The following is a 21,904-nucleotide window of genomic DNA, read 5'->3' on the forward strand; positions in this document are numbered from 1 at the left end:
ACTGAGAGAGTCTTAATTTATTTGAGAACTTATCAAGTGATACTTCAAGGGCAATAGCTCAAGGAGAAGCATTCCTGATTAAAAACAAGCTGCTGAAGACACCTCTACCTCATCCATAATTGTCTGGCTGACTTATTACTGGAAGACAGGTGTTTATATGTTACCTGCTCAAAACTAATTTTGCATGTTGGAATACATTCTTTGTTTCATGCTTAATTTCTGCTCGACAAATGCCTCTGTTATCCAAATGGCTGTAGTGCATAGAAACAAGACAAAGATCTAGTGTGTGTTTTTCTCAGACTGTCAGCCAGATCTGGACTTGATCGATTCCAGAATCCTTCTCCACATTAGTCTCACATTAGGATTGTTATCTCAGCTCCGTTGCTAATGTTGGCCTGGCTCCCCTCTGCAAGTCAGGGAAATACTTTGTCTGAGTAAGTCCTGTCAGGTGTTTGCTTTTGCCCTGGAGAAGACACTGTTTTAACCTCTACAAGAAAGGTTCATTATGTTCCTGTTGAAATATTCTAATCCAATGGTTTTTAGAGACATGCTTCTGTCTTTCTTTCCCTGTTAGTTCTACAGGCCACTGAATATCCGGGTAGCCCTGGTCGGAGTGGAAGTGTGGAATGACATGGATAAGTGCTCTATTTCTCAAGACCCTTTCACCAGCCTCCATGAGTTTCTGGACTGGAGAAAGCTAAAGCTGCTACCTCGTAAACCCCACGACAATGCCCAGCTCATAAGGTAGACTTGGCACCGTGTCTGATATCAGGATTTTGGTGATTTGGGAATAGATGTGCTCAATCCTTCCCTGCTGTTGGAAGGAACATTTGTGATCCTGAGGGTTTGTCTTTCCCCTCTGCAGACACAAAAATGCAGTGCAGGGCCCTTCAGCAGATGAATTTCCTTGCCCAGCTCTGCAATACCCTGTCACTCAAAGCCTGTCCTGAGCACAACTCCTGTAGAACAGCAGATGTGTAATAAACTGCTAAATACTTAGGAATTTACAAGCAGTTTAAACTAGACTCAGTCTAAATTTTTACTGAAAAAATTGCCCTCACCCAAATGTAGAGTTAAAAGGCCTCTGTGTGAAGCCTGTTTCTTAGTGGAAAGACCTCAGTAAACATTAAAATGCAGCCTAAATTGGATATTTCATTTGAATTTGTGACTTAGAAATTAAATCACACGCATATTTTATCCTGCTGATGGTTCCTGAATTAAAGTAAAGGAGTAAAGGTCCCTTCCAACCCAAACCAGTCTACGATTCTATGAAAGTAAAAGCACTCCTGAATAAAATAGTAAGATAAAACCCTCTTTCTTCAGTCAGGTATTATTTTGATCAATTAACTATTCTTTGTATTAAACAGATGAAAATACCTGATGTCTTAGTAATTAAAAGGAATTCTTTACTTCTTACATTAGCTGTGTAAAAATAAATTGAGCTCTTCCAAACTGTCTCTCCTGAGATATTTGATTTCTCTCTATGTATAATAATACTTTGTTTGGAATTATTACACTCTAGGCTGTGTATCAAAACAAGTAGCATATAAACTTCCCACTGCATTACAATAACCCTTCTTTGAGCTGGAGACGTTATTTTTGTGTTTGTATTTCTATTCCCAACTTCAGAAAGGGGAAAAAGAGAAAGGCAAGAAGGGTCCTGTTAGAGCAGTAAACCCAAAGGACAGTGATCAAAAGGATGTTCCTCGTAGCAGGGGTGCTGCTGTTGTCAGTTCAGGGAGCTTTTATTGTTTTAAACCTGCAAATGTGAGGAGCTGACACACTGGAAATGGGATCTTTGTTTGAGATTGGCAGAAACACGAGGCTGGAAATAACAGGGAGGTATCTTGGCGTTGAATAGTGATTCTGTGCTTCTTCCTCTCCTCTCCCACCCTCCTGCAGCGGGGTGTACTTCCAAGGGACCACCATTGGCATGGCACCCATCATGAGCATGTGCACTGCAGAGCAGTCTGGAGGAGTTGTCATGGTAAGTGGGAAAAGCACAGCACTCCAAACTGGCCCAACTGGTGTGACACCATATCAGGTTTTATGGTTCTGCATCCCGAACCCGAACATCGGCCCCCTCTGCCCTGATTTCAATCTCAGTATTGCTCATATCTCCATTCAGATTGCTTGTAAATGATAGTTTCCACAGTGAAAAAAAATCAAAATATTACATTGAAATACAGCATGCCCTCTTTGCAAGGAGCTTATACTCCCTGTTGTCATTGAATCAGGTGCTGAGGTGCTGGGAAGGATAAGAACCAGAAGATGTATTTGTTGTACGCTTGGGTATACTTGTGTTACAGACAACAACAGTCTGTCCTGAATCTTTTATTATATTGATTTTATTCTATATTTATAGAGTTTCCTGTGTTAGGCCTTGTTTTCCATCTCTGCAGCAGTGGTTTTATTGCATTGCCAGACAGCAAGAACAAACCACGACAGCATTTATTCCACCTGAGTCTCTCGCAGGCTGTTACTGGTAATGCTGTTGTCAGAGGATTAGACATGATGAACATACTATTATACACCTTAGCCAATATTTGGGAATAGTTCTGGAGTACTTTCTCTCAGAATTTTAATTTTTCTTTCATTTCAAATAGGTTGTTGTGCGAAGTCGGGGGGGAAGAAGTTTTAATTAACTAACATTTACAATAGAAGTACCTTAAATAAAATGGGATGGGGACTCCCTAAACCCCTCCTAGATACTGTCTGAGCTCAGCTTGGACCTGATGAAAACCCTTGTGTTTTCTACAGCTCTGTTGGGACTTCCAGCACCTCAGGTGATGTGGTGGTGGATCTCTCCAGCTCTGCTGGACACCTGAGCTCCAGATCCTCCATAAGTGAGGTGGTAGCTCAGGAACACACAACATTTGGCATTTGCATGGTCCCAAAGCTCCCAGTTCTTCAAAGCTTCATGGGCTGACCTGGAGCCCGGGACACTGAGGCTTTTGCCTCAAGACAATCCACTTGGCAGGGTAATCCCAGAGATACCATCCCTTGAAGCTCCTGCATTTCCTTCCTTCTTAACTGGCACCCAGGGAGATGATAGGGAGAATTTCCAAGTTCAGCAGGGAGGCTGAGGTATAGGGGAGTTGGAAATAAATCATGTAATTCAAAAAGTCATATCAAAATTGTAGAAGAGCCAAAGGTTTCAGGCTCTTGGTGGCTTTGAAAGCTGAGTCTCTAATTGGTGTTTGTAGCAGTTATTCACTGGGTACCTGGGTGACAGGTAAAAAAGGAAAAAGAAGAAAACAGGAATTAAAAAAGAAAGGTCTCCCAGGGCACTTCCAAGTCTTGGTAAAGCCATATAAGAGGCAGACAGCCCCATTTTATCCATTTCACTCTCAGGGCTGCAGTCACTGCTTTGGCTTTATCTGCAGAGATGCCTTTAATGATGATTTTTTTTTTCTCCTTTTAATTTTTAGCATAAACTTTAAAATACTCTACAGTGTAATTTACTGCCAGGTCAGTCCTCTTCACTCTGGAAACAGAAAAAATTACAGATGGTTCACTCCAGTAACAAGAAAACAAGAATCAGCATTTCTTTAGAGTGCTCTCAAGGCTCTGACAGAAGGGGCTGATTTATATGTCTAGGAGAAACCCAGTGTCATGATTTGGTCATGAAGGGGAGCATGATGTTACCTAGAGACTCCCATCTCAGTGAATTTAAGCTTTTGAGGTGCTAATTAACTTTAGCTTTGCACAGAATAACTAGAAATGTTTCCCAGTTCTTCAAGCAAATCTTCAAAACTCAGCCAAATCCAAACCAAGCAAACACTCTCCCCCAAAACCCAAATATGCAGCTGTCCAACCTTCCCCCTGAGTTCACAAAGGCTGATCAAGCTGGGTACAAAAAGCATTTATATATACTGGTACCTACAGAAGGGAGCTCGGCATTTGAAAGATACACAAATGAAGAGGAAACAGCCTCAAGTTGCTCCAGGAGGGATATTAGGGAAAAATTATTCACCAAAGGGTTGTCCAACCCTGGCAGAGCTGCCCAGGGCAGGGGTGGAGTCCCCATTCCTGGATGTGACACTCAGGGACATGGGTTAGTGGTGGCCTTGGTAGTGCTGGGGGAATGGTTGGACTCATTGGCCTTAAAGGTCTTTTCTAACCTAAAAGATTCTATGTCTATGAAGAAATGAACAACTGTTAACCTGGGAAACTGAGGTGCTCAAATGTCTCAACACTGGACAACAGAACATTTGGCCAACCTCATAATTCAGCCAACCTCTTACCCATCCCACCCCAAACACTCAACACCGACAGCTCCCACACTCCAAAAACTGTGCTGAAAGAAGAGACGAGAGATTGCATCAGAAATGACATTTGAATGCAAAATCTGGAGTCATTGTTGTCTGATCTGATTTTCCCCACTCTTTTTGCAGTCAGTCAGCTCTGCTGTATGATCTGAATTCCTCTGCTGTGCCTCCTCGAGAGCCTGCCCATCTCTACTTTTCTGTGGGGCTGAATTCTCTCAGTAGGTGATACCTGGTCTCCCACTAATTTTAAGAGAAACTCAAAGTGAGGAGGGCAGTCATCGAAGTGGGAGAAGCTTTAACAAGACCATTATAATTTTATTTTACTGTGATGGTTCTGTAGTATCATAGAAAGACCAAAGAGAAGCTGATATTAAAGCAAGTCTTTGACACATGAGTCAGTTATCATTCTTCTGCTTCAAAAGATTGCCTACTGAATTCATGGATTTAAAAGTAAAATACTTCTGAGTTACTGTATAAAACAAAGATAGAGTGACTTTTAACGTAGGCATTGAGTGATAGGACAAGGGAGGATGGTTTTAAATTAATAGAGGGGAGATTTAGATCAAATATTAGGAAAAAATTCTTCCCTGTGAGGGTGGTGAGGCCCTGGCACAGGTTGCCCAGAGAAGCTGTGGCTGCCCCATCCCTGGAAGTGTCCAAGGCCAGGTTGGACGGGGCTTGGAGCAACCTGGGCTAGTGGAAGGTGTCCCTGCCCATGGCAGGGGTTGGAACAAGAGGACCTTTAAAAAATCCCTTTCAACCCAAACCATTCTGTGATTCTTTGTCTCTGTGACCTGAGTGAGCATGGAAAGTGCCAGGACCAAAGTACTTGCCTGTTGTAGCTGTAGGTGACAGTGTTTTATTATTAGGATTTGATGTGAATCTCGGTGGGATGAAGCAGAGTTCAGCTGAAAGCAGCTGCATATTTTGTGCAACAGTTTACAATATCTTAACAGTAGATGGTTGCATATTCAGTGGTTGTGAAACTGTTTGGTAATGACTTTTACTGCTCAAGTTAACTTTAAAAGACCCTGGTGGAATAAATCAAAGTCACATTGCTATTCATTTCTTTAGTCCTCGTGATACTTAAACAGTCTCAGTATCAAATGGGACATGTCACTGTTTGTTTTGATAATCTTCATTTATGCTGTCTTCAAATAACCTCTTTTGCTGAGGCATCACATTCCTTCTTTTAAACACCCCCTCTAGAAGCTGATAAAATTGCATTCCAAGTGGATCTGAGCAAGTAATGAGAACCTCATGGCTGTAATCATTGTTTGCCTCTTCAAGTCCCAAATTACATTTCACATCATTTTTTGCTCTACTTCTGGAGTGGACTGTGTGAATTTTTGTTTTTATTTTTAATTGCCAGCTTTATACTATTCAGATAAATATAATCACTGTTCAGTAAGTAGAGAAGATACTAGAAAAATAAAATCTGAGCTCAGTTTGCTGTCTGTCTGGGTAGCTCAATGTTTAGAGTTTCTGTCTTGATCAGATAACCTTAATTTCAAGGCATCATCCAATGTAGATTACTGTACACCAGTAAATTATATGGAATTATTTCATTGTTTTCTTAATCTTTCTTCATGCACTTTTTTTGCAGTTGAATGAGAAGCTGTTCTCTTTTTATGACATCAGGTTCAACGACATTGAATTCTCTAAATACTCCATAAATTACTGTGCACAAAGATAAATCCATCTGTGTCTGAGCAGTACCTAGATAAGACATCTCCATATGTAGGCATGTGCAGGACAAACTGCCTGCAGCCTGTTACAAAATTTTACATTAAGATTTTAAAACTCAGGAAGAAACTAAAAAGAGAAACTTCGAGTTTACTACAAATACAGAAAGAAGAGTTTCTTGTATCCTCTTTTTCATTTTGTTTGCTGTTTGAGAAATGATTTACCAAAAAAAATTTAGCCCAGACAGATGAAAGAAGAAACTCTTAAATCTACCCCAAGTCATGTATTAAGGCCTGCATTAATACATAGATAACATTTCAGACAGTTTTACCTGTCTTTTTAGTCTGGAGTTTTGCTTAGATGATACTAAAAGAGTTATTTAAAGTGAATATATTCAAACAAGCTTTTAGAGCAGGCAGCTGTACATAGCAATTCCATTTACTGGCTGATAAATAGCAGATCATGCATTTGTATTACATGTTTATGCCTTTAGGGAAAGCTTTCATACAAGTACGGTGGATTTTTTTCCCTCAAGGAAAATGATCAATGTGGAAAGGTCTTCTAGTGGTTAAGACAAAACATCAGTTTGATCAGCAGCCTGTAATCAGATCATGAGGTGAATATCTCAGAAACAATTGTCCCAAAAATCAGCATTTCAACAGGGATTAACGTTGATATTTCAAATTGACACTTGCAACATTTAGAATATTTATTCATAATTCTTAATAAGAGGCCATGGAAGATTTTAACCTGCTTTGGCCTTTCATTTTAATAAGGAGGTTTCCAAAGGTGCTTGGTTTTTCTTTCAAAACTTGTGAAATCTTGGACATTCTGATATTAAAGTAATTTTTTGATACATTTATTAATATTGAAGAATATTAAATTGACTGAGTGAAATCTCTTGCTGCATTTGTAATTTACCTCCTGACATGAAGGATCTTCTCACTCATCACACTCATCCTCACCCACAAATGATTATCCTTTATAACACTACATGTCTTGGGAGTTTGGGGGATTTATTGAACAGGGAATTTTAAGCCCTAAGAAAGAGGCAACCCAGATGTTCAGAGCTGCTCAATGGTCTCAAATGTCCATTGTGCTGGGGAAACTGGGTGGCCAGAGAGGTTGTCCTGAAATTCCCAGTTTGCACTTGGTATATGTGGATGAATTTAAAATTGAGTTGATTTAACAACAGAGTAACTGCAGCTGAGCTTATAAATCAGTTCAAAGGACAAGCAATATGACCTTAGAGGGGGAATGTGTATTTTGAATTGGTTTTATATGTTAACTTGACTAGTTCTCCTGTGGTTTTTTTTTTTAAGGATCACTCTGAAAACCCTCTGGGTGCAGCAGTCACACTGGCTCATGAACTGGGGCACAATTTTGGGATGAATCATGATACCTTGGAGAGGGGCTGCAACTGCAAAGCGTCTACTGATAAAGGAGGTTGCATCATGAACCCCTCGACTGGGTAAGTGCAAGGGTAGGACTGGCAAGGTACAGTTACAGGGGGACACTTGTGGTTTCATTTACATTGAAAGGTAAAAAAAGGAAAGACTTTCAGCACCTGTCAAACATTCTCACAGTTATCCCCCTTAAGCTGAAACAATTAAATGTGTTATCAGAGCATAACATGTCCCAAGGTACCTTTCCATTTTCAAGTCACCAGTGTGAGAGACAAAAATGCTGTCAGCAAGTGGTTACTTAAAAAAACTAACCACAGCCAAATAAAATCAGAATTTCACCTTTTCTCATCTTGCCAACTGAGTATCAGTCACAATAGGAAATGAGCAACATCCCAAGGCCAAGATTATGATGAGTGTGTAGGAAATATAGTAATGCAGGAAATACACTATTAGACTCTCTGTAAAGCCTTTGTCTCATGCAGGGAAGGTTTTTGGTTTTGCACAAGCTTTAGTTTTGCACAAGATTTTGCATTTCACTGTGTAGCAGTTTTAGCATGTGAGCAAATGAAACCTGTGAAGTCGGTGGGATTAGGGCTGTTCCATGGCCAGAGGGAGATCTTACAAGAAAAGAAACAAGACACTGTGGGAAATAAAGCCAGTGAACCTGTGGTCATCTCTCTGAGTGCAGGGCCAGGAGCTGGACTCTGTGATCTTTGTGGGTCCCTTTCAACTCAGGATATTCTACAATTCTCTGTGTCAGTACTGGAGGGTTGCTCTGCTGATGGTAAAGGCACTATGTCAAGGGAGAAGGGTAGAGTTTTGTAGACACTAAAATTCCAGACACTCTGGCCAGAGTGACCAGTGACAATTTGCTTTGCTGTATTTTAAACTCCAGTTAGAAGTGAAGGGTGATGGATGAGTTGTCCATGCCCATATTCAGACTAGAACTGATAGGATTAAATTGAAGTAAGAGAGAATAGATTTACCAAAGCTCTCTGATGGTAAGTGATGTGCTGGACTGGACTGCCTGCAGAAAAGGGACTGGCTGTGACTGGAAGCCAGTAGGAACCAGTCAGGCAAATACCTGCCAGCAGTGCAGGTACAGCTGGATGTGCCTCAGGGCAAGAGAATGGTCCAGATGATCGTCTGATGTCTCTTCCAGCTTCAGTGTTCTCTGTGTGTGATTAAAGTTCATGTGTTGCTTAAAAACCTCTTCTGGGAAATGTGATGGGCTCAACCTCTGCCTTTTCAGAGACTGCATTTCTGGGAAAGAAGGGGAGCAATCTGGGAGAGACCAGGGAGGGTTGGGCTGGATTGCTCCCTGCTGGTCAGCCCAACAGCAGCCTTGGCCTTCCTTCAAAGGCAAGCTGTCACTCTCCATCAGGACAGAGAGAGGAACTCTGGCCAGAGGCCAAGCACAGCAAGTTAAGAGACAAACAAAAGAGAGTTGTGTGTGTGGAGGAGAATGAGTGTGATTTCCACAGTTTGGAAAAGAAAAATAGCTTGGCTCTTCTGAAACAATAGGTAGTAATTATCCATGTGGAATTGTGTTCTGCAGCATGTCAGGGCTCATGTACACACTATGAGAACAAACTGAGGTTGGAAACAGGGCTCTGAGGTGAGGTGAGGTGATAGCTGGTAAGCAGTGGGCAGGCAGGGCTGGGCTCTGAGGACCTGGAAGGTGCATCCCAGCTTTAGTCATCTCAGCTGAGTTACTGGTTCAGCATCCAGCTACTCCACTTTGGAATAAACACAGGGATGCTCTCAGGACAGAAATTTCTGGATGCTCTCTGAACTCACCTTCTGAAGGTGACATTAGAGAGCTCTTCCTTCGTTCTGCCCTCCCCACCTGAGTCCTTTGGGTGAATCTGAACTGTCCTCAGTGCTGGATGTGCCAGTGCAGACACCTGGCTCTGGGTTGGCTCAGGGCAAGGGCAGAGCAAGGTTGTACCCAGTCTGTGTATTCCTCAGGATATGAGGGTTTGGATATTTCATTCCTCATTCCTCCAAGCAGCTCAGCTCACCCGTTGGGGTTTCTACAGGCTGTGCTTCCCTGTGCCCACCCCCAGCACCCCAGAGCTTTGGGGAGGGTGTGTCAGCCACACCTTGTAAACATCTCTTGGTATTTTTTACCAAACTTGTGCCTGAGGAAGAGTTGTGGCCTTCACAAACCCGAGCAGGCTGTTTTGTTTGCAGTGGTTATTGATTTATAAATGGAAACTTAAACACCAGGTTTATAGCCTTAGGCTCTACCTTCATATCGTGCTGTCGATCTGTAACAAACATTCCAGGAGAATACTTTGTGCCTTAAGCCAAACTGCATTTTACCCATTTAAAATTAACACTTTGAATATTTATTCACCCAGCATCTGACCAGTAATAGTATTCCCCTGAGCAACATTAATCAAGGAACACTGAAGAGTTTTCTTCTCTGGAAGCACGTTTGTTAAGGGAAGTCCAAATGAATGCTCCCTACCTGAAATACACTCTTAGAATAGCAAAAAAATTAAAAAAAAGAGCATCCCAGGGAGGCCACATCCCTTTAGAGAGAGACAGCCTGCTCTCTCAGTCTACTCATTGCACTCACTCTGTGCTCTTTTAATTGTTTTAAGGTAGATTTGATGAGTGCAATAAAAAAAATCTTCAGGCTGAAGCTGCTGTAAAAAGCACTGAAAAGTCCTCCTACGAGACCTAAAAAGCATAGGAAATATCTAAGTTATAACAGAAAGGCTTCTGTGAACTTAACTTTGGAGTCATCGGTGTGGTAGTGCAGCAAAAGGGAATGTTTTAAGGCTTTTTACTTAAACGGGATTTCATCGATTATTGTAATTTCTTTCAGTTCTAATGTTTCAGTCTTTGAAGAGGTCTTGGAAATTACTTCGTGGTGGAAAAAAAATCTCCAGGGATCACTGTGGTATTTAAACTCTGTTGGATCTCTCTTTTAATGAGCTTCCTACAGTTTTTACTCTTGAAAGATACCACCAAGATGTGTATTAGTTGTGTCTGAGCTACAAATGCCTCAAGAACTACTACTTTAGCAAAATATATTTTTATGGCATGAAATGAAGTACAAAACTCCCTAAGTTCATGTCAGTCGAGGACTTCTAGAGATTCAAATATCTGCTATGAAAATCACATTAATCCCTCTGTAGAAATGTGGGAGGTTGCTGTAAAAATATTATCAATATGGAAATATTTAATACTAACACGTTGTTCTCTTTTTTATGCATATGTTTTAGAGATATGCCTCAATTTTTTTTGATTGTTTTGACCACAGATTGTTCCCAGTGAAAGAGAGGGATATAGGGAGTACTAGAGATTTGTGAGTCTTTATACTGAGATCAATGTATCTGAAAACTAAGGGACAAGGCTGAGCCAGTGAGGCCATTTCAGTATTCCACTTGTTTTCCAAATATCTCCCTGAAGTGTCCACTCTTAGGAGTGAAAATATTCTTCCTGACAACTAGATAAATACAGTAGAGCTCTGATGTAACCCAAGGCATTAGTCTAGATTTATACCACTGCAACTATCAGCATAATTTAGCAAAGCAGAGCAAAATACTGCCAATTAGCAGTGCTAGTGTATTTAATAATTTTGGAAATGCACTTTTTATATGTCCTCCTTCATCAAAATTTAGCACAGGTACCTCCTTGGGAGTTGAAATCAGGTGGCTTCCCCCAAAGTAGTTGAAAGCTTAAGGGTTCAGATATGCTTGATATTTTTTGCCAACCATAAGGGAAACACAATTTTCATAGTTAGTCTTCTCCCCTCCTGTAAACCCAAGGGTTGATACTTCCCCTCACCCACATCCCTGTGTCCTTGCCACTCGTGTGCTCTGCTAGTTCATACATAGATGATTCTTCAGCCAACTTGTTATCAGGGAAGTGGAACACACTGGAAACTTGTTCTTCCTTCCCTCTCACAGAAAGTTCTCCTTGATATCTTTCCATTTCTTCCTTCCTTGTTCAGGTGTCAATGAGAGACCAGGAATCCACTTCATACTGACCTGGAAGTTTCTCCTCAATGACTGCGATGGAAAAAAGATTAAATGAATTCAAAATAACTTAAAATAAAAAATTCTTAGGAAAAGAAAATACTGTAAGGGCTGTTGTTTCAAGACATGAAGCAAGTGGTAGATATTTAAGAAGTGCAAAACTTATGTTTTTCATCAAGTGTGAGAGAGGGCTTGGCCATTGCTATTTGTTTAATGGAGTTCTAAAAGAAAGAATACCTCTTAGGAAAATTTTATTACAATCTAGATCCATAGTAGACCAGTTTTTCCTCTGTTCCAGGAGTTCCAAGGCATATTCTGGTTTGCATCCCAGTGATGGCATGAAGTGTTAGGGAGAGAAAGCCATTCAGTGCCACACAGGAAGGGCTGGGCCAGTCACATAAACAAGGAAACAGCTTCTCTATGAGAATTTCTCAACACAGCAACTCCCCTTTGTCATGTTTCTTTTTGAAAAGTCAAGAATGAATTGAGCTCCTCTATGTCTGCCTTTTTTCCCCTCTTATTCTTATCTTGGATCTTGTCTTACCATTTCCATTCTCACAGCCAGAATTTAAAGTCACCCTGTCCTTCTGATTCAGTCAGATTTTAAATTGAATTTGCTCAGATAAACATAACTGTGTTACAGGGAAGTGGAGCTTGGGCTGTGCCACTGCTGGTGGAAATGCCTGTGTTTTGTGCAGTTGATGATCACAAGTGAAGGGAAAGGAGAAATGAGATCAATTCATCCTCTCAGATATAGATCATTATTTTGGAGGATTTTTATGGAACTGTGCCTTATGGTAGAAAAGACCAGCTAATTTTGAGTAACTGCCTTTTAGAACACAATCTCCCTTTAATTACTGAGTTTTTGGAGGCCAGGTTTGGAGGAGGAGAACGATTAGGAACACAGAAAGAGCACAGAGTAGAAATCATATGTAGAAAAACAGTGATTCATTTACTGTTGTAATTTGGAGAGGACATTTTTCTAACCACTCCAAACAACCCATACTGTTATCAATAGTGTTTTTTTTCTGTTAGAATTAAAGCAGATAGCCAATGGGAAGCAGCATATTTGTGAATGACAAAGAGGGCAAAATGTGATCTGTTAAGAATCAGCTGAGTGACAGCCCCAAATTAAATTAAACTAATTGACTCCATTTAAGAACTGCTGAGGAGAAATGGGGACAAATTAAAGATGGGAAGGACCATCAGGTGGGCTACTTCCAGATACCACTGAAAAAGAACATTGGTGCTCAGTAGATTTTAATTCCCTCCAGGAGCAATTAGATATTCTGCACTGAACACTGACTACGTCAGTTGTAATTAAGGCTAAATAAAATATTTAAGTGGAAACAGAGTGTTTTTTTCCAGAGTAATGGTACCAGATGCCTGTGAGTAGCTAAAAAGTGACACTAAGCAAGTTGCACAGAAGATAGCATAAATGTGAACATTCCTTTTTGCCTCATTGGTGATGAACTGACCCATGGGTTCATTGTAGAAGTGATCCTGACATCCAAGGATTAGCTTAGAAACATTTGTTCTTTTATTGCACATCACAGGCTAATTCCCAACTGTTTTGGAAGCACAGTGCTGCACGATCTGGAAGAGAAACAGTTACATTTGATGCTTTCCTTTCATGTATTAACTTCAGTGGCCAAGGAGAGGTGCATTACACTTTATTTTGTCTTATAAATAAACATCCATTTCTGTTGGCAAAGAAACCCTGGTTTTATTGGCTCCCCTCTATTGAGAGCCTCTCTGGTAGCAAGTATATTACCAGAAACATCTAAAATAGCCACTTATTTGCTTTCTCTTCCTCTCCCATCCCCATTTCATGCTTGTTTCACGTTGTTGAAGGTCTGACTGATTTTCCCAGCATAAATGTTCTTGATCCAACTTCTGCAGTGCTCAGGGTTTGAAGAGTTCTCTGGAGTTCATGCTCAGTGTAGGGGCAGGATTGGCAGAGGGTTTAACATTCACATGTAGCTGTTATTTCAGGCGTCCAGCAGCTCTTACATTCCCTCTTCCCCAAACTGCTGGCATCTAAGGATGCATCTGGAAATGCTCCCCAGAGCCCCTGAGGGGTCACAACTTGGATTGGGTCTATGTTCTCCCTATTAAAGCAAAGTTAAATGGTAGGTCATGGGTGTGTGAACTGTAGGATCTGTGTACAGGCTCTCTAACCAAAAGCCATCTGATATTTCTGGCTAACAACACGAAATACTGGTTTGGGCAGAGAAATTGTCCTGTGGATCTAAACCTGGCTTGCTTCTGTGCTGCACTTTCCTTCCATCTCTGCTGAACTGGAACAGCATTTTTTGGGGCCACGTAATAATCATGATGGAAGTCATCCAAATTAACAGCAAGGCTTGTGGAGGCAGAAGAATGTATATTAATGAGGATTTCTTAGTGGTCTGTCTGGCTGTCCAGTTATCCTGGTGCAACTGGGGTAACTGAACAGCAGGGCTGGGTCAGGGTGAGGAGATGCTCAGCAGCTTCTCTGTTGCCTTCACCCCCGAGGGCAATGTCTGGGGGAACAGCAAAGTCTGTTACACAACTGATGTCCTTTGATGGTGCTGAAGGTCTGTTCTTCCCTTGTGTATCACCCATTACCATTAATGAGCTTTAGGACTCACATCAAAAGAAGGCCAGTAGCAGTAATGCTGATTTTATCCTCCAAAAGTGTATATTTGCATGTTAGATGGGGGGGCTGATACCTCCTGGAGAACTGTTTTGCTCAGTAGGTTTAGTTCTCCAAGGGTCTTATGGGGAGCCTTGTTATTTTGTCATCTGCTCTGGTATGATTTCTGAACTGCCATACAAGAAAATATTTATTTAACTACATTATAAACATGCAGTTAAATAAATAAAACATAGTTAAAATCTATTAAGGACAAGTTAGGAAAATACTAATCACTCGTGGCGTTTGTTGTATAAAGTATTAGTTTCAATCACTTTCTTTTGTTTGAGAAATGATCTCAAGAAAGCAGGACATAAGGTCACCATCATTTTGGTCATTCAAACCCTGAACTGGAGCCTACAGATCTGGGCTATGAAAATATACACCCTCCAGAGATTTCTAACTCTGTCTTCAGGAGACAGTCAGGTATGTCATGGAAAAACAGCATCTTGGCTTTGCTACCAAGTAAATTTCAAGGGAAAAACACTTATTCCAACACTTCACAAGATTTAAAAATAAATAAATATATAAAGCTTAAAAAATGCAAAAGGTCATGGTGGAAATGGGACAGAAATCAGAAACAGAGTGTGGGAAAGGACACTTTAGTTTGCTAACTCTTTTTGGTGCTCTTTTTTCCTTCTAGACGTCTCACAGCATCTTGTGGCTGCAGAGCTGTTAAATGTTGGATAATCAAACCATTAGTGCTTAGCCCAGAATTTCCTGACCCCTCTCAGTCAGTTCTCAGCTGTTCAGACCTCACTTTGCATTTTTCAGTCTGGCAGCTCAGAGACATTAAACTGTGGAGTCAGTAGAACTATCTGGAATTACCTCTGTTACAATTTGAGGAAAATGAAATTATCTCTCAGATGTAAACAGTTTCTAATTAAACTCTGAAGCTGTTTATGTTTCCAAACCAGTCTGAGCTGAGCTCGGCACAAAGACAGGCTTCTTTGTTGTCTTTTTCTTTTTTTAATAAAGTTGATATACTGATGTAATAAATTGCTTGTGACAGAGTTAGGTCTGTTGTGCCAGCAGTGCAACTGCTTTTTTTTTAAAAAAAACCCCTTAAACAACATATCCCTCTGCCCCAGTAATTCAGCACATTGCATTCTGGTCCTTCCTTTAGTAGGAAGCAGCCACGAGATTACAGGATAGATTTATGTCAGTCTTTTCCTTCACTCCAAGTAGCCCCATATCTGCAGTGCATTTGGCCTTCTTTTTTTGTTAATAACTTCCATACCTTACAGATATTTTCAGGTTTTGTGATAAATAAGATCTGTGGTGAAGAATTAGTAGCGTTGGTTGAAATAGATTTAATTTTTCCCCGTCCTTTACAGGACTGGGTCACTGGTAACAATTAGTGTTCAGAGCTATGGGGCAGGTCTTTTAAAAAAAATTGCTTTTTATTTAGTTTAGTCTTTCCCATTTCAGTAGATGTGCTGTTAGAAGTGAAAATATTTGGTTTTCCTGGTGTATTCTCAAGGAGAACTCGTGCAGATTGACAGCATGACTTTTTCTGTAAGTGAGGCTGACAAGGACAGAGGCGACTTTTCAAATGAAACCACATTTTACTTCTGGTGGGATTATTTATAGCTGATACTTAAGGACAAGTTGTGATTTCTGCTCTGAGATGTATCCAGAATGGGAACAGTTTTACTGGATGCTGGAATGGGGGAGCTCAGCTGTGTTTCGTCTTGTTGCTGTAATATCCATAGAAAATATAGCTCTGTGAGGGACATTTTTCTCCTGCAGTGCTGTTATTGCCATGACCCATGAGAACAAATCATATAAGGACATTTCCCTTTATCTCAGCTTTCTGTTTCATCAAAAAAAAACCCCAAACCTTTCAACCTGCAGGGATAAATCTGTAGTGCGGCGCATGGAGAATGAAGCACACAGTGTCCAGTTTTAATTGGTGTTAATGAATTCCAAATTCCCAGCATAATGACGGAAACATACTTTAAAGGGCATATTCTTAAGGTCACATGAATGCTCCTTTTTGAACATGTGTTGTATGGCCAGGAGCACTTGAAGGAACTGATGTTGACTTGGAAGGCTGAATCACTGTAATTAAGTGATGCCTTCAGCTGCATTTGCCACAGTTGTCATGGGAATCACAAAGGCTTTTGTGCCTGGGATAGATGTGCAAAATGGTTCAAATTCAAAGAGGGAAGATGTCCATTTTACCCCAACAATTCCTTTCTGCAAAGTCATTCTTTTTCTTTTCTGATGTCAAAGCCAATTACAAAGCCCCAGACACATTTACTGTGGGGTTCTGGGAGCAGAATTGCAGGGAGGCTCCATTTCAGCTTTTTGAAATGAATGACACGGCCCCAGTGGTGAATTAGGATAAGAAACCACCTATTTTAGTGTAAAGTCACTGAAAATGAAGTGGTGAAATAACTTTGGTGTCCTACAGAGCCTTTCTGGCTGCTTCTTATAGCATGGAATTGTGTCCATCTCCTGGCAGCTGACCACCACCAGCTCCCTCAAAGTTTATACGAAAGCTCCTAAGGACTTTAATAAGGCCAGGATTTCACCAGGATATGTATGGGGGGTTTTAGATTTATCAGAAGTCTTTCATTTCTGTGAGTGAAAGTTTTAATTTACTCACTTAATGATCCCTTAAGTCCTAGACCATGGCTGGATCCATTCTTTCTCATGGCTTGAAATAGTGATTACATACAGTGTGGCTACTAATTAGTGTATTTTCTTTGTCTGTAAGCTCTGTGAAAAAAGAAAAGTGAAGCTAGGGGGAAAAAAGTGTTTTCTTGTTATTATATATTTATGATTTATTTTTTTAAATAATTCCACTTCCATTTGTCAAGGTGATTTAGGTGATGTGGGAGAAACTGCATTTTTCTTTTAACAGAAGAAGGAAAGGTGGAAATGCTGGGGAAATGCAGTTTGATTTCTGGCACTGTTATGCCTCACTTATCTTTCCTCTGGATCTTCTCAAAGGAAAAAAATTGAGCCATGCTGCTTGCAAGTCAGGCACTCCTGCCTTTAGGCCTGATTTATTAAGAGTCCAGGCAGTACAGATGTTAAGTGAAATCAATAGGAGCCTGTGCCCCAAGTATGTGTTATTTCCAGCTCTCTGCAGGGCTCAGATGTTTTTCTCTAGCACCCACATCTCACTGACTGGCATTCCCATACACACTATTTTCTCAGTGCTTCTGCTACTGCTCTTCCCAGGGGAACAGCTTCTTCATGTGCCCTGTCCAGGGGCTGATCTTGGGGTTGGCCTGGGCCAGGAGTTGGACTTAATGATCCTTGTGAGTCCCTTCCAAGTCAGGATGTTCTATGATTGTAGGAAATGTCTTCTCCCTGCCTTGGATTCTTTCTGGTGGGGTTTGGCCCCCCTTGGAGTCCCCTTCTTAGTGACATTTGCTCTACTCACCTGATGTTCAGGCTCATCCTCACCCAAATCCATCTCCTGAGGCTGACAACACACAGGATGGCAGGTCTTTAAATCAAGCTGGTTCCCAAAGTCAAATTTTTTTTTTCCTCCTGATCTACTCGTGGCCCATTTAAAAAAACAATTCTGAGGTTTTTCAAGGGAGAAAATCAGAATGTAACTGCCTAAAACAAAAGCAGATTGTCAATCATGTTTGGAACTAAATGAAGTGCCTTTTCCCTAACCAAATATCAGTAGGAAGCTGATCTTCAGGAAAGTATTTTGAGCAAGGGGATGGACAATTTGTCTTTATTTGCTGGTCACGTGCTGAGGATGTTGTGTTTTGTGTGACAAATTTAAACCCAGAGCATTCTGGTTGTGCTCCTTATCTACAGTTTCCTTCTCTGCTGGCAGCTTTTCCTTAGCCTGGGACCAGACCTGACCTGGCCTTTTCATCCCTCCCTCTGCTCTGTCTTGCCTTTTCACTTTTACTGGAGTCAGCATTGGATTAGCCTCAAATTCTAAGTAGTAGATTGTGAAACCTGAACTCTCAGCAATCCAGCGAATTTTTATTAATGAGGTAGTGGTCTAAAAGGAAACAGAGCAAAAGATGAGCCAGAGGCAAATTTGAAGTGATTACAGCTACTTTCCTTGGCTGTCTGGTTTCCAACAGGAAGAACAGTTGTCTGAGTTCAATTCCCATGGAGTTTTGCAATGCAGATAACTCCAGCATAGAGTCAGAATCCTGTCAGGGTTGATAAATTGGTTTAGTATTGCTTCACCCCCAGAAAGTCACAACAGGCCTCTCAACAAGAAAAAACTTCTCTGACTGTCCATTTGTCAAAGGGAAAGTAACTGCTAATAATGTTTTATTTGGCAGTTTTGTGAGTGCCATGTCAGTCCATACTGTATAAAGCCATTAAGTGTTGTTCCTTTGCAGAATATATTTTTGGGAATCATCCAGCCATTTGTTCTGTCACTGCTTTGTGCCCTAAAGTCCCACATCCAGTAATATTAATCTGCCTTATTGAATATTTCAGGTAGTTAAATTTTCACCTTCCATGTAACAGGAGAGGTCAAGCCTCATCTGGGGCTGTGACAATCCAGTCTGGGAACCTGAAGGGAGATTACTGGAATGCACTCTGGGAATCTGCACCATCCCCAGGGCCAAATTAACACAAACCTAAAGCATTTGTGTGTGAAATTTAAACACTTACTTGGAAAGACTTTCTTTTCAATAACCCCGGAATTTTCATTGTAGCACAACCAGCCAGCCAACTACACATCAATTAAATTAACCACCAGTGTGATATAATCACAGGTATTTATTGGAAGTGTAAAAACCACCATACAGTGAACGTGGCAAAAGCTGTAGGAGAGATCTAGGCTTGTTTTTAAGTCACTGACCACGAACTCAGACAGCAAAAGCTTTGATATCACTTATAACTACATGGCCCAATTCCGTGCTCTACTTTATTGATGCTCTGGGGATTAAAACTATAAAGGAGGAGCAAGAGAGTGAAAAATAGGCTAGAAAAATAAGTATGAGTTGTCAGACATCTACTGCCTTTTGAAGCAAACTTCCCATTTAAATACTTTATATATATATATAAACCATTTTACATTTTTAGCTAAATCCTTCCAATGCTGCTGAAAAAGATGTACCCCATCAGTTCTGGGACTGTGTCTTGGACAAAGCTCTATCATGTGATGCTTACACATCTTCCAGGAGCCCAAAAGGTCCTCCAGTTTACCCCCTCCTCCCAATTTTCCTGTGTATTTGCCATTTGAAAAACCTTGGGTGTGAGACAACCTGCAGACACCTTTGAGGTCACCCTTTATTGTGCTTGTGGGATCTACTTTAAAACTGCATTTGTGTCTTTCTCCCTCAAAAGTACTTAGAAATTAAGACACTGTTTAAATAATAGATTAAAAAGTCCTTCCGTATTATGGCACTTGTCTAATTTTAAACAATTGCTACTAAAACGTGAGGTGTATGAAATAACCTGTGATGACAGAACTTGATACATGAAGGGACCTGTAGTATTTGAACACCTATTTCAATATCAAAGAAAAATGGATTTTATCTCTTGCTTGATACCTAATTCTGTGAAGTTCTTTATGCTTACTAATTCATTAACACACATGCTGTACAGAAGAGCTGCAGTGTCAAAAAATGTCATCTAATAGCAAATTCACTTTTATTCTGGTAGGCTCATCTCTCTTAGGAGACCATAAAAAGTTGTTTTCAAAAGATGGAGAGCAGTAATAATGTCTAGAAGGTTAAAACCAAGGGGGATGCTTTTTAGTGGGAAAGAATTACGTCAATTAGATCAGGAGTTAGAGGAGGCTGGAAAGTTGTCACAGTTCCTTGAAATCAACACTTCACTGGGTCTAGAAATATAAATGCTGCTTGATTTTTTTTTAATTTGTAGAGGTTTATTCTTGTGTTACTCCCTCTAGTGCTGCCAATTTTTCCCATGGAAAAATTACTTATATTGAAAAAAAACCCCTTATCTCTATTCTTTAAGTTAAAACCCCCTATTTTGGGTACCTATGTAAAACTGGGATATGCGACAGAAAACCCATGTATTTGTGTGCAAGACATTCTGTGGAGTCTGAACAAGAGGAAGCCCAAATTCACATCTTCCATCCTCCAGTAAAAGCCTCTGCATTGCTCTCGTCCTCTCCAGTTGTAAGAGAGCCACTGCACAGCCAAAATCAAGAATTTTGGAGACTAAGGAGAGTAAATATTAATATTTGTGACTCTCAAAGGGTCCCAGGTTTGAGGCAGTCACAGAGTCACTGTGATGTTCAGTTCAGACAAGGTGTTGTCACGGAAGGTGTTGGAAATTCAGGTGATTGGTGAAATTGTGACTCTGAGCACTGGGACTCAACACCCCTCTTGTCTGTGAGCACCTTCACGCTCCTAAAAAGCACAGCTGATGCCCGAGTTATTCCCAGATATGGCTCCTCAGGTTTGATTTTTCAAGAGTTCTGGACAAAGCCCAGTCCCAGTTTTCTGCCCCTTTGGAAATTAGCTGGCCAACAGTTCTTTCTGTAAGTATGCTCCAGAAAATCAAAATGTCCCTTTTAAAATTAATATAATCTCCAATTATCATATTACCTCAGGGAGGGAGGCCTGGTGGTACTTAATAGAGCTCTTTGGGGCTCTTGTGCATTTTAATTGAGTGAATAATTGTAAAACACTTCAGGGTCTTTTGGTAAAAGGCTCTGTATAAACATTGCCATAATGCTGAATAATCAGGTTGTGAGATGAACTGGAATAAATTAACCCTATAAATAGATATGTAAATACACATAGTGTATGTGTGTATGTATACATCAACATTTTTGAGAGAACAAGGCAGTTACTTTAGAAAAATCCTCCAGCTCTTGAACAAGAAATAAAATACGAGATTGGATAGTGATAGTCATAATAATCAAAATGTTAGTTGTCAAGGTATGGTGAACCTGTGGTTTATCCTCCTGTGCAACACACAGAGAATTACCAAAGCAGTGATGGTGTTACCATTTCAGTGATGTTTTTTGAGAAACAGCAAAATAAGTTGTGTTTTATGGGGGGAGGAACATGGAGGAGGTGGATCCAAGGTACTAAATGTTTATGCACCTAAAGGTGTAGATAGGTGATGTTTGGAGGAACCAAGGGAGTTTCACTTCAGATGACTTTCCTGAGGTGTTGCTGCACTGCAGGGGTAGGATTTGGAATGGAGAACACATCTCCTGCAGTCCAAGTCAGTGTCCCTCCAGGCATTTCCCAGATGGAGCAATGGGAAGGACAGTGATGGGAACATGTCCCGTCAGCCTCAGCAGTGGTGGATCAGCAGCTGCTCTGCTGGGATACCTTGCATGGATCAGTAGCCCCTCCATTTCTCCTCAATGCTTTGGTTGTCTCATCTCTCCAGACTATAATTTTCTGGGGCAGTGACTCTGTTCCTGTGCTTGTACTCTCTGGTTACTCAGCCCCTTAGGAAGGGGAATTCCTCTGAAATGGAGTTGATGGAGGTGAGCTTTTATACTTCATGCCGAAAAAAAGCCTGTACTGGGCAATGAGGTGCTGGTACAAAGAATCCTCTGGTCTTAAGTTGGACTTGACACAGTGATGATGCCATTTCACTCAGTTAATGAAAGGAACCATCTACCACAGGCTAAATGCAAAACTACATAAAGGAACTTGGCATTTGGATGGCTTGAGTGCTTGAAATAGAGATGAATGGGACAAGACCAGGCTCTGTTTCCAAAGGAATTGATTACCAGGGGTCCTCTTACTGCTGGAAAGGTCTCATTTGCAGGAGCAGACAAAGCTACTTTTGTTGGGAAATTGGATATTTGTTGCTGGGGTTGACATACATCTTTTAAGCACCAATGAGACACCGAGGAGTGCTGTGGATTCCAGAGGGGTGGAAAGACTGAAATGATTTTCCTTGCTGTGAAAACATTGAAGAGACTGA

The 21,904-nt window shown here is 40.8% G+C and overlaps 1 protein-coding gene across 1 annotated transcript in view; it reads left to right on the forward strand.

Annotated features, from left to right (window-relative positions):
• The window catches only part of ADAM12 (ADAM metallopeptidase domain 12), a 183,426-nt gene that overhangs the window by 126,071 nt on the left and 35,451 nt on the right, over positions 1 to 21,904 (forward strand). The window contains exons 9-11 of the mRNA XM_027705707.1: positions 575 to 744; positions 1,903 to 1,987; positions 7,280 to 7,428. Coding sequence (XP_027561508.1) covers positions 575 to 744; positions 1,903 to 1,987; positions 7,280 to 7,428 — 404 coding nt within the window. The remainder of the gene's footprint in view (positions 1 to 574; positions 745 to 1,902; positions 1,988 to 7,279; positions 7,429 to 21,904) is intronic.

The sequence above is a fragment of the Neopelma chrysocephalum genome, unplaced genomic scaffold (genome assembly GCF_003984885.1).
Source record: "Neopelma chrysocephalum unplaced genomic scaffold, ASM398488v2 Primary Assembly neopelma1_347, whole genome shotgun sequence".
In the NCBI taxonomy this organism is placed as follows: domain Eukaryota; kingdom Metazoa; phylum Chordata; class Aves; order Passeriformes; family Pipridae; genus Neopelma; species Neopelma chrysocephalum.